The sequence below is a fragment of the Lepidothrix coronata genome, unplaced genomic scaffold, assembly GCF_001604755.1.
Source record: "Lepidothrix coronata isolate B3197 unplaced genomic scaffold, Lepidothrix_coronata-1.0 Scaffold63, whole genome shotgun sequence".
In the NCBI taxonomy this organism is placed as follows: Eukaryota; Metazoa; Chordata; class Aves; order Passeriformes; family Pipridae; genus Lepidothrix; species Lepidothrix coronata.
This window is the reverse complement of record NW_016690243.1, coordinates 2,601,440-2,615,098: the sequence shown is the minus strand read 5'-3', so window position 1 is coordinate 2,615,098 and position 13,659 is coordinate 2,601,440. Positions and strand designations below refer to the sequence as shown.

Sequence of the window (13,659 nt, the reverse complement as noted above, 5' to 3'; positions counted from 1 at the left end):
AGCAGTTGATGCACAGGTACAGATTTCATTATGCTGATGCTGCAATAGGAACACAAACTTCCCTACTAGGGCAATAAAGGAGCAGGGAAGAAGGTGACATATACCTGTTTGTTCAATGGGTGCAAGCTTGTGTTGCAGCCAGTGCTTTTTCAAATTTATGGGCTAACTAAATGATAGCAATAATTAAATCCTGCAAAAAGTAAAATATTATGGGATTTCTAATGAAAGCTTTGATGCAAAACTGTGGTGTGCAAACTTTAAAGGCAATCGAACCTCATGTCATAAAATTATATCAATTTTCATTTTAATTAAATAAAATTTAGTTTCTATTAGTTGAAAATGGAACAGTTGGTATTACAAAATGTCTTCTTCTTCTTCCAAGAAATTAATGCAAATGAGGAAACACAACTTGAGATCTTGAAAACATAGGTTTATTTCTACTGTAAAGCAGTTATATTTAGCAAAAAGGACTAACAACTGTAAACTTATCCTGTAGAGTTCAATGATAAAGTTTTCCTGTCCTGTGAAAAATGACACCATTTCAGAATCTTTCACATAGGGAAGAACTTAAGCTCTCTCAAGGTTTTTCATGAAAAACACGAGAGACAAAGACTCCATGAAGCAACTGACTTCAGACCAACTCTTCTGTCTAAATGTCTAAACCACATCTATTCAGGCTACATATTATCATCAGGCAGGATCCTTAAATTCTTCCTTATTTTCTGAATTTGAAAAACCTTTTAGAAAGTTGTTATCTACTTAGATGAGTTTCAACAAATCTTTCTTTTAAGGAATCAAACTACTATCTAGAAATGCTTCTGCTAGTTTCTGTGATATCGTAACTAGTAACATGACAAACACCAATTCTGTGTGATTCTTTAAGCCTGAACAGCCTTAACAGGTGCATGCAAGGAGAAATGAACTGTTTTGGTGAACATACAGGAAAATATGTCATAAAATACCTTTACAGACACCTCCGCAATTTTTTCCACTTGGACTCAACATGGGATTTTGAGGGAGAAGTATAGGGTCTTGCAAATCATCTTTCAGACTACACACAAAACCATCTATAACTGAGGGTCATGTTGCAGAGAAAATGTTACTTGATAAATACAGCTCTGTATGACTAAGGTAATAAACAACTAAGAGAAAAAGAGGATGCCTCTGTATCAGGAGAAGGGATTTTTATCCCAGTAAAAATTAAACCTACTTGGCTACTACAACCAATTGGAATTAAACATACATCACATAGCAGATGTTCAGTAGATCTCGTGTAGTTCCTTATGAACCATTAAATCTGCTTTTACAAGTCTATCTGTCAGGCTCGACAGACATCAGCCTACATGCAATATATGAAACATCCATGCATTTATGCAACCAACACAACATGCTCCAGCCCACGGCTACAGGTGCCCAAAAGATGCATAGAGGAAAACTGTAAAATTTGGGGTCACCTGTGATACAAAGCAACAGAACCAAGTTCAAGAGACTAAAGTACTAGTCACACAGCAGAAAAACTAAAATTGTTTAAGAAAACAAAAACATGCACTTCAATGCAAACTTAAAAGCATTTCAGCTTTGCCATTTCAAAGATGGTAAATGCTTGTCCCAAATACACTGGCATGCTCTGGGACTATGATATGACATGAGTCACAGTACAGAAGTACATAAAAAACACACGATCCTTACTAGTAGAAGCAATTCAACAAGTGCAGAAATTAAAAAACAAGCCAAGGTTCAGTTTTGATCAATCTCAAGAGTTAGTTTTTAACCAGAAAAAACAAATTTAAAAAAAAAAAAAATCAAACCCTTTAGATGACATGATGCTGACTAAACTGTAGCAATTCCTTAGTAACAGCAAAAAAATTGCTGTGATGCATCCCTAGTTAAGAAATATTGCTCTTGCACTTTGACAAGTATGCAACTTCTTCAAAAACATGTTAGCTTGCAGTTTTGGACCACACTGTTGCTTTTCCACTGGCTCATCTTCAAAAAAGAGGTGAACCAATGCAGAAATGAAACAAAATTATAGCAATGGTGACAGTTATAAGTAACTCAGATAATACACTAGCTTACCTTTTATAATTGTCCATTAAAACACAAACCTTGCTAACATCAGCAAGGCAAATGAATTCTCAAAGAAATCAGCTTATTAAAATCAAGCCTGTATAACTTCTATTAACACACATCTCAGTGTCTCAAGGACGCATCTAATGCAACACTTCTAAGAGAAGATAATAACTTAAGATCATATTACAATATCAAGGGCTTTCTTAGACATATCTATCCTGTGCAAAATAATAATGTAGCTTTCAGAAGGATACTCAACATGCTTTTTCATCTACCAACAAAATTAATATGTGATTCTATTTTAGTTCCTACAAACAACTGAAGTCCATGCAACAGCAATTTTGCATGTTTGCTTATCTAGACAAAATGGAAACTAGCTCACAGAACTCTAGTAAATGTAAGAAGAGGCAGAGAGAGTTAAAAAAAAAAGGAAAAAAGAAGACAATACAAGATTCTTGAATAATACAGAAAAATGCTTTTGCTTCATACAGAGTGAGTGCACTGCACCGTGGAGTCAAGACACTTTCCTTGTGTAATGAGCTGTAAGCACATAAGCAAGGATGTGGGTGCTTTCTCTTTGTTTTTTCATATCCAAGTTATAATTCAAACTGTACTGAGAAATTACAGATTATTTGTTGATTTTTTACTTTGCTTTAGCAAACTGCCATCTTTGATTTTTTCAAGCTAAGTTACTTGCCAGTCAGTGTCACCGAGTATTACAGAAAAAAAAAAATCCAAGAAAAGATCCTTCAGAGGTCAAGCATGTCCTAGTATTACAATTTCAGAATGGCACTAAGGGCTTTTAAGAAGGAGATTCTCAGATCTGCTTTTAGAAGCATAGAGAGATGTAGGGAGAAAAGACACCAAAAATAAAATTCTTAAGTTAAAAGAACCTAACATATGAAGTACAACTGACCACTAACCACTATTAACTTGTAAGGATCACCTGCTATTGGATGAGTAGGTGGAGCTCTCCTTGTACAGATGTGATGAACGGTTGGTTTGAACTCTCAGCGAAATGACATATCATGTTGCTAATTTAGTGGGACTAGAAAAATCACCCTAAAGTTTTCACTAATGCATGATTTACAGGACATATGAAGTAAATGAGGGTGCTATTCTGTCTTTTGCTTAACCAGTTACACACAACCTACTCTTGCACACAAACTTGTTCTTTGTTGAGAAGCAGGCTTACAATAACTTCCATGTAATTTAGGCTCTCATCTAAAAAATTCAGTTGTTACAGAGATTGCTCACTTAAAAAAAATAAGTTAGCAGTGCCAACGTTTTTCTGTCTTAATCTGCAGGCACTCTGGAATGACAGAGAAATGTGTACTGCTAAAAGCTGGACTCCTTTCCCAGAATTTCAATATTTATATATATTAGGTTCATTCTCTCAACATCCGAGCGAAGAAGGGAGATCCTTCAGTTTTGACTCACCAAGGCCAAAACAAACAGCAACATTCAATCAGTGTCTAGATAGGTAGGTATTTGTGCCCAAATCCCATGAACTGGCTCCAGGGGAGACTTTGGAAGTCCAGAAGGCAGTATGATCTTGTTTCTTCAACCAAGTGTCATATGCAGATATAGAGAAGAGGCAAGAACTGATGCCTACAACAGGAAGAGCTCCCATTTTATGTGTTCTTCTAGAGGTATGCACCAAAGAGCTGTGGACACTGCAAGAATGAATAGATGAATGTTCTGCAATCTGTGCTAGCATTTCAGAGAGGTTTTAAAGCATTCCAATACCCCCACAGGAACCTTGCACAAGGGCATTAATACTGATGACAAAGTAGACTTTTCATGGACTCCGAGTAATTTATTTCACAACAGCTTTACCCCAACCCTTTCGCTTAGTGCTCCATACCGAACTACTGCTCCACGACTGAAGGACAGGAGGCACAAACAATTCACAAAGACCTGTGCCTTTCCAGATCACCTTTCAATCTCTCTTGGCATTCATGACCTACTGTCCTCTCTCTTGCAGATCCTCAGTTTGGAAAACTGCTATTCGACTGGGACGCTCCCACCCCAGCCAGGAAGGAGGCTCCGCTGCCAGCAGCTCCAGGAGAGCGGCACAGCCCCGGCAGCCCCAACCAGGTGCCCTCGGCGGGGCTGCGGGCAGCCAATGGCAGCGGCGACCCCGCTCTGCCGGGGAGGAGCAGGAAGCGAGCGCGGAGCTGCTCCCGGCCGCTGCTCCGGCCACCCTCCCCCGACACACCCTCTCGGCAGCGCCAGGGGTACCGGGCCGGCCCGCCGGCCCCCGCCCGCGGGGGGACGCCCCGATCTGCCGCCGGCGGGGGCAGCGGGGCCCGGCCGGGGCGGCCCCTCCCCCGCGTTACCTTCTCGGTACTTCTTGCGCAGCCGCCGGTGGACGCTCTTCACCACCCCGGACAGCTTCTCCTGCTCCAGCTTCCGCTCCTGCTCCGGGGGCGGCGGCGGAGCGGCGGCGGCCCCGCCGGGCCGGGGCCGGGGCTGCGGAACGGCCTCCATGGTGTTCCCGCTGCTCCGCCGCGCACGGCCCGGCCGAGGGGGGCGTGAGCTGTGCCGGGCTGTGCCGGCCGGGCATGCGCGCCGCCCGCCGCTCGGCCTGCCGGGACAGGGAGTCCGACGGGGTGATGCTCCCGCCGCAGCCGCCGGCCGCTTCCTGGGGCTCCTTGCGGTCCCTCGTCCTGGAAGGCACGGGGCTGGCCAGACCCCCAGGTGTGGGCTGGGTTATTGCCAGCAAAACTTCCCACGCTCCACATCTGGAGCGAGTCACTGCGGTGATCGGTAAACCAGCGGGAGAAATGAGGGAGAAAATACCCTAAAGGGCCAGGGGCAATGCGACTTCCCCCCCTCCCCTCCGTGCATTACCCCAGTTCGCATCCTTCCCAAGAGGCCCCCGTAGCAGACATCTGTGGGTTTCTCTGACACAGGGGGGCAAAACCTATTCCCCACTTACAAAAGACCTTGTAAGGTCTTCTTTTTTTCTTTCAGAAAAAAACTGAATTCAAAATACCCTCACGCAAACCTGAGCAGGTTGATGTTCGTGGTGTGGGTGCGGGCACTTGAAGAGCGCAGTTTTGTACAGGCTTTTTTATGTGTTCATGGAGCTGCCGGGCCCGTTTTTCAGCAGAGCACAGTTTGTGACATTTATTTGGGTGGAAATATGCTGCTGGAGCAGGACCAACACCTGCAGCCAGCAAAACTGCACCTTACAGGGGAAAACCTTTGTCTGCAGATCTCTGTGCCCAGCTTCAACCTTTCCCCAAACCTGAAGTACTTCAGTTCTCTCTGTCATTATTGGAAATAGGATAGACAAAATCATTTGTCACAAGATTCATGGCAGTGAAGGTACTTCCTTGTTTGCTTTGGCCAGAAGCAGCTGTCTTTTCTGAAGAAGTTAAAAAATATGAAGGAGGTAATTGCGGCTACAATGAAATCAGTCACAAATCTGACGTGAGTCGGGTTAAGATTTCACCCTGATGAGAAGTCAGTGACACGTACAATTTTATGCAATGGGGTGTATATCAGGTCCGCATCAGATAGTCCTGCCAAAAACATTTTACAGCTAATCACAGAGCATGGTGGTTTTCTGCTTTTCTGATGAAATTCTGTTCAAGGTGGAATTGTCAAGGCAAAACATTAATGTCCAAAGAAAAGTTTTTCGTTGTTATTGACTGCAAAACCATCCCCTTTTCACCTGACTCTGAGCTAGGTAGGCAGATACTGCATCTCATCCATCACCCTGAAGTGCCCACGTAATGCTCGAAGGTCCAACGTTTTCAGTGCTTATATTTCTCAGAAAGTGCTTAAAAAACTTCAGCGTAGTTTGAATCTTCCATCCTTATGTTTACATGTTATTATGTATTTTATTGTCAGAGTATTTCCATTTGGTTTGGTTTGGGTTTTTGTTGTTTTGTTTGTTTGTTTGTTTGTTTACTCAAAATACAGGGCAATGATGGAAGGAGAATTTAAATTTTTCCTACTGACATCAGCATTAAGAAAGAAAAGTTCAGTGTACTGTTTGAGTTATTCTTTAGCTACATTTTTCTTTCAGTTTTGAAACAGAAATAACTGATGATGAAATAACTGATGTTAATGAAAAAAATATCAGTATATATTGATTCTACTTTGACGTGGAAAACATCCAAAAGTCATCTTCTGATATGGATTGTTGTATTCCATATTCACCAAACTAGTTCAGGAAGTTAAATCTGAATTAGAAATAAAGCTTGGTGCTGGGGTTAATGATAGCTTTCTGAAATATTTTTATTTCTAGTTTTATATGTGAGTCCACATAAGAAGGATTAAGATGGTGTAAAAAGAGATTACAATGATAGTCACTAGGAACATTTCAGTTAATGGGGAGCCTACACGATGGTTAATGTTCTTTACATTTTCACATTATGTAGGATTTGAGGAAGCAGAGAATGAAGAGGAAATGCATGAGCCAGTCTTCTGCATGTGGCATGATACTTGGGAGAGCACTGAGGGAGGCTTCTCAGAAGAGTAGGGGTACCAGAGCGACTGAAAAGAGATGGAGGCATTTGGAGGATGCCTAACAGATACTGCTGTGGCATTAACACCCCCAGTCATGAGCCTCCAGACTTGGAAATATAGGTTATCCAGTCAAAATATGAGTGTGTCTGTGGTTTGGAAAATCAGAAATCTAATTGTAGAACTGAAGAGTTGGGGGGAAATTGTACTTATGTGAACTATTCTCTCTCAGAATAATAAGTTACTATTTGAATGAGGTTATCATTGTGGTTTTTCAGTTCTCAGGAGTTCTTTCTAAAACTAACAAAGTGGTTTTAAATACAAAGTAGCTTTAATTAATCACAATTATTTCAAAATTTATAGTATTAATATTAGACATACTTTGTTACTGTGATTTTTCAGTGTACAATTTTATGTGACTATCCCTTTTTAATATGTTATTTTATAGTTTCAAAATTTTGATTATTTTCTGATATTTTAGAAATATGTCAACAAATGAAAGAATTCAACTCTGTGCCTGCACAGACAACTTTCATATGTAGAGATACAAGCTATTATTAAAAAATAAGAAGTAGAGAAGTATCTAATTTTTAGCATGTGGTTTTATATGAAAATAGACCAAGATGTAAAATTTATTCTCCCTTCTTAAAAAACTAACTTAGAAGTTTGCTTTCAATAAGCAAGTTTAGTTTCAATAAGCATTTTCATTCTCTTTACGAGAATGAAAATGAAAGAATACCTGAGGAAGGGGCTTTATGCTCACAGGACACACAGATACTTTCCTCAGAATACATGATGAAAGTTGGGTCTCAAAATGCAAAGTGATTGAAGGAGGTGCTTTGCCTAAGTGCTGTATGGAGATATCAGTGGGTGATGGAATGGGCCATTAAAGCAGGACCAGTTCTGTCAGGCCAGATGGAACTGATGTTCCAGTGCTCTGTCAAGCTGGAGAAAAAACATGCGTGATCTATACATTTCTTGAACATGGTACAGAAAAATGAAGATGAACATAAATCTTGTGTTTGTCCCTAAGGCACGAGAGTAGAATGATCAATAAGGATATCCAAGGTGATAAAGACAAAATATAAATATAAATATAAATATAAATATAAATATAAATATAAATATAAATATAAATATAAAACAATGCCTGCGTCCTGATAGGGATGATGGAGTTTGACTATCTGAAAAAGAATAGTTTGTAGCAGCTGGTCTTACTACCTTGAATGTAGGAAATGGATGAATGGATGAATGATCCTCTGTGTATTAGTTACTTTCTAAATAAATAAATAAATAAATAAACTAAAAAGGCCAATTTAGGGCAGACTAGAACAGCTTCTTTTGACATTTCTGCAATATTTTAGTGCCCATCACTTTTTGTGAGTAGCATTAGAATCAAAAGTCTCATTTCACAGGCTGGAAGGAAGAATAATCCCAGCACTTTCCAGTACTCGGGTGGCTGGAACATTCACTGAAGATGTGGGAAAACCAGTTCACATCCCTGCTCTGCCCGAGGGCATCTGAACCCACATCTTCACTATGGGATTATATAAAGTGGAAGTGCTCTTCCTTCCTCAAGGTAGGGTGACAGCAACCTGTATTTTCAGTCTTTCTCCCCATGGAAACTGTGGAAGAAAAGCAACATAAAAATTTTCTGAGTTGTGCAAATCAGCAGTGCTTTGCTTCCATCTCTTTCACTGGTAGTTTTGACAATCAAGTCTCCTCAACCTCTTCATCCCTTCTATCTTACAGATGCTTGTTGTTTGAAAAGTGTCCAAAAAAATTGATGTCAAAGAGGATAAACCTTTCTAGACAACAATCTCTCCAGTGTGAAGACATCATCATAAGATTCTCTAATGTAATGTAATCTGCAAAAATATTACTGAAAGCATGTTTTGATTTTAATGGAATACTGAAACACTGTGGTAATTTAAAAGGAATAAAACATTCTTTGTTAGATGTGGAAATGTTTTTGCTACATGTATCCAATGGGCAGAAAAACAGGCAGCAATGGAATATTAAATGAAATTACTGAAGATTTTTCTTCTTCAGTAACTGTGAGTCTTACAAGCCATGGAAATAAGAGAATGTGACTTAAAAAGTAGGAGAGTTGGTCCATTATTACATTCTCCAAACACACTTCAGTAATTTAGTAATTAAAATTACATAGTAATTAAAACTGCTACCCCATAACAATAATTGTATAACTACAGATCCTGGATTCCATATCTGGAGACTGACACCTCTAAAAGTATGTTTACACCAGCAGTCCCTTTACTTAGTCCCCTGTGTATTTTAGAGGAAAAAAATAGGTTTGCTATTGACTTTGGTTTGCATCTGAAGTCACAATATTTACATAAATAAACATTTTGCTTCTGGAAAGCAGATTTTTCTACTGAAGGACCAGTTAAAGTTGCTCCTCAAGTAGGTAGAGGCACACAGCTTCGAGAAGGCTTAAAATAGGGGCTCATTGTAGAGTCTAATTAAGTATCCTCAAGACCATGAGAATTAGATACTGATAAGAGATTTTATTTATTGAATTCGTGTCTTTTACTTGCTAGCTTGTGTTGCAAAATGGCAGGAATAATTTTAATGGCAGCTAGCATTTCTGATAAGCAATAAATTCCCTGCCTCCATTGTGGCCAGCATATACCACCTATGTCTGTCCATGGAAAGGAGCTGTTTCTTTTGCCACAGGAAAAAAAAGTTAAGAATTTGTTAATCCCTTCAGACTGTCACTTGTGTAATAGTAAAGTGGGAATTAAATTTCATGGAACTACTGAAATATTTACTGAAAAACCAGCAGAGTACTTTATACCTAAGTTGTTCAAGATATTATGTACATCTGTAGGAAGTAAAGCAAACCTTTGATGCTGAAAACAGACAGTGCATTTTTTAATAACTTCTGTATTCATTGTACAACTTCTTTGCAACATGAGCATTGCAAACATGCTTAATACTCTGTTAACAGAAATCATGAAATATAAACGTAACTTAATGAAAAGTAATCCTGAATTCCCTTAAAAATCTGGTTGTTTTTTAAAATAGATTTTAGTCTGAGCTCGTTCCCCTGTTATTTGGAATTACCAAATGAACAGAGTGAATGTCATGATTGCTTTAACAAAGACTACTAGCTACTCTTTCTAGATTGAGTTTCTTCTCAGCTGATTTCTTGCTGCCATAAAAGATTATCTCATAAAATCACATTGATTTAGCAAGAGATGTCAAAACGTCCAGCAGGTCTAACTGGTTTTCTTCCAATGTCAGTCAAAATAGTGTGTGGTTTTAACACTGATTCATGTTTCTGTCAGCAGCTGTGCATAAACCTGCTGAGTAATCAATTCAGACACAGTAACTTTAAGAAAGTTTGGTGCTAGTAGGAAAAGTTTTGTGTTTGATTATTTATGCATCTGTGGAACCTGATAGTCCGAAAGATGTTCTCAATTCTTGAGATGCAAATTCCAGTCTTCCTGTATGGGTCAGGTGTATATAATTCTAGTACAGCTCAATAGCAATGTAGCTATATAGTAGGTCATTTTCAACTTGGGAAATAGTGCAGTATCCTGTAATCTTGTATTGCAGGTATGATAACCTGACTCATAAACTAAGATGACCTGACAGTCTGATTGGAGTAGCATGTGCTAAAAAGTACCCAGAGAAAGACTAAGCTACATGTGAATTTTTAAGACAGGAAACAAAATAATTTTACAGGGATGTTTCTGTGATGCCGTGGATAGATCAGGGTATGCTGTGTCATTTCACTTTTCTCTTTCGTTCTTCTCCTAAGTCCTGGGAGGGTGTGGTGAAGATATTTTGGGTATCATTAGATATAACCCATACAGGAAATACATCTCTAGAATGCACAAAGTATTCTTGTCTGTTCCAAAGATTGGCCAACTCCTTTTAATCTTTTCCGCCTCTTGAATACTGTCATGTGGTTTATTTGGGACTCTACCAAAATTCAAGTCAAACTTCCAGCTAAGAACAGCAAAAAAGTCTATTCATACAACATCAAACAGAGCTCTGTCTTCAGGACAACACATTGCAGGTGGTGTAATATACTTCAAGAAGACCAAGGAGTGCCAAAGCTCTCGCTTACCTTACACGTGTGGTATTCCGCTTATGCACAGATCGTGTTTTAGGTTTGGTTAAGTCTGGCCTCAGTGATGCTAATGCCTAAGATGTTATCAATAAAATTTAAAGGGTTGGTATTCTCTTAATCCTTTGTAAGGATCAGAATTTAGGAGCCTAAAGAATGGTCAAAGGAAAAATGAAACCAGGAATATTAATGTTGTTTCAGAAATTTTGACAGTAAGTACAAAAATGTTCACAATAGTTTTCCCAAGAGTACAAGCACCACAGATAAATATTATCTACCGCTAGAAGAATGGTTTCTCTTTACTTCTCCAGAACATCTAATAAAACAACTGTAACACAAATACCATGAAGTGAGCATTCTCCATACTAGATTTTGTTAAAATTTTGTCTCCTATTACTATGGATTTAGAATGATCTGATAGCAGCTGCCCTGAGGTATGAATGAGACTATAGACTGCAGAAGAATAAGACAGTTCTGAAATGCTTATTTAAAGATAGGTAGAGTTGTGATAAAATTAAATAACCATTTCAATTTGTTGAGGATATGCTGATAGCCCATTGTGTTAAAAAAGGTAGGAAATGGAACAGAAAGATACTGTAGCAGTTAATGGAGATACATTTCATACTGATGTACGGCTTTCAGTTAAGGCTTTAAGTCTTTCATATTTCTGGCTAATAAAATTATCTGTAACCTCTCTTTATGTGTAAAGGTGTTCTTGAACATTAACCATCTTGTTAACACCTAGAAAAACTTTAGTCTGGAAAGCTTCCTTTATTGAGGGCTATAATTGTGGTTGGAGTATTAAGTCTTGTTAAACTAATGAATTCTCACATGCTGAAAACATTTCAGTAATAATTTAAGTAAAATTTTTAATTAATTTTTTAAAATAATTTTTAAGTAATTATTTGAGCTACACCTATTAAATTAAATGCAGGTTAAAAAATAAAATAGTTGAACTACAAGGAAGTAAATATCTGTCTTCCAACCCCCTTCTTTCAGTTCTATGTGACTTTTCACACACGGTGGCCATAGCAGCACCTCTGCCCCAGTCCTCTGTGAGACCAGGGGCTGTCATGCAGTTTTTTGCTGTTCTGCCATGTTTTCCCTCCCCTAGGGAGGTAGGTTGTGCATGGCTCCTACCATCTTCTTCACCTGAGCCTGTGTGATGGCAATGCTGTGCCAGGACTCCGTCCTTCCCATGCCGCCCCCCTCAGGCACTCACTACTGTCTCGTTTTCTTGCTTGTCTCCAGGATTTCCACAATTCCCATCACTTTGTCACTGGGCACAACTTCAGTCTCACTAAAAGCAATGGAGGGCAGCATTGCTGCTGCAGCCTGGCCTTGCAGCCATGCAGAGAGACTTGGAGGTGAAATGGCTGTAAACTCATTTGTCCTAGATGGAAGGTGGTTGATGAAGGAGGAAACACGTGAGGAAGAGGTGACATCTGTCTCATGGCAAGGTTTGAACTACTGCTATCAGGAGAGCTGACAGTGCTGACAGTTTATCCAGGGAGGTTGGGGTGATGGGGAAATGCAGGCTGAGAGACATGTCCAGCAAACCATGCAGGAGACACATGTGAAGACACACACAAAGGGAAGGTTGCCACTACAAAGCATGGACTGTGGGAGTCTGAGACATACAGCACTTCTGTGCTTTCTCCCTGAGCAGCTTCAAAGCATTTTGGAGTATGACCGTGATCTCACTGGTATCTTAACAGGAGCAGGGAGAAGCACCTCCAAGCCACGTAGCAGCCTGCACCTTCATCTGGCTTTCGCAGAATCCCAACTGTACGACCTGAATGACTCTGTAATTACAATCACAACATATTTTTCAACCCCTACAAATGCCATGTCTTTTTCATTAATTAAAAAAAAAAAAGGAAGAGCTAACTGCAAATACTTAAAATCATAGAATCATTAGCATTGGAAAATACCTATAATATCATCAAGTTCAACTATTAACCCAGCACTGCCAAGTCCACCACTTAAAGATGTCTCTAAGCACCATATCTACACATTTTTTTCAACTCTTCCCGGGCAGTAACTTAATTCCTTCAAATTTGTGGTTGTCAAGTGAACCCCTTATCTTTACAGACAATGTGTTCTGTTTTTCAAAAGAGGCTGAATTTTGCTGGGGATCCAGTATTGAAGTCCTCACATTTGCCATTTCAGCATGTTCCTTGACACACATTGCATGTGATGTGTCAGAAACATTTTCAAACCAGTCCAAACACTCCTTATAATGCCGATGACTTCATTACAGAGAGACGATATTAAGAATGCTTGACTAATAAAAATGTCTCTTTAGGCTATTCCCTTCTCTGCACTGGTTACCCAGGAGAAGACATTGTTTTGGAAGCCATAATGACAACATACTAAAAAACAGGTAAAATTATAACGTAGGAGGTTATGTATAAGATTGTAAGAACCAGAGATAGCACTCCTGGTTGCTGAAACATGACAGGTGGATTTTTGCTGAATGGCTCCTTTAAATCCAGGGGAAATGGCTTTCAGCTATCAGGTCATATGCTCAACAGGAACACAACTTCATATTATAAAGTTATAATATTTGCCTCTTTTGGAGCCCAATGTGATCAGCAAAATGCAGCATGAGGCTTGTCACACAGCCTGACAGGTATGAGAAGTATTGCTGTCCTTGCCTTTTCAGAAGTTAGAATGGTCTCCTGAAGGCTTCTCTACATAAATAGAAACAGTATTTTCTTAGGAGACATAGAAATAATTCTGAAGCATCAAAAAAAGTAATTCTGGCCAATTACCTGAAATAACGTGTGACCTTTCTATCTGTATTTGTACTCATAAAGGTGAATCTTATCCATCATTACTTAAAGGTCCCCAAACCAGAACTAAAAGCATAAACAACTTATTTTTATTTTTTTATTTATTTATTATTTACTAGTACTGAAACCTGTATGAGAAGGTGGGAAGAAGTTTTTGGTTTAAAAGTATTTCAGGTTGTACTTCACTTTGGTAAGAGGCCACCTCCATTT

At 39.3% G+C, this 13,659-nt stretch overlaps 1 protein-coding gene across 2 annotated transcripts in view; it reads right to left on the bottom strand.

The window, feature by feature from the left end:
* The window catches only part of BMT2 (base methyltransferase of 25S rRNA 2 homolog), a 36,617-nt gene extending 32,041 nt beyond the window's left edge, over positions 1-4,576 (bottom strand). The window contains exon 1 of one of the 2 annotated variants that reach the window (XM_017817816.1): positions 4,413-4,576. In XM_017817816.1, coding sequence (XP_017673305.1) covers positions 4,413-4,563 — 151 coding nt within the window. In that variant the 5' untranslated portion in view covers positions 4,564-4,576. Of the gene's footprint in view, positions 1-3,510; positions 3,630-4,412 lie in introns of those variants that run through there. The other variant, XM_017817817.1, reaches the window with a different exon arrangement.
* Between the last annotated feature and the right edge of the window lie 9,083 nt (positions 4,577-13,659).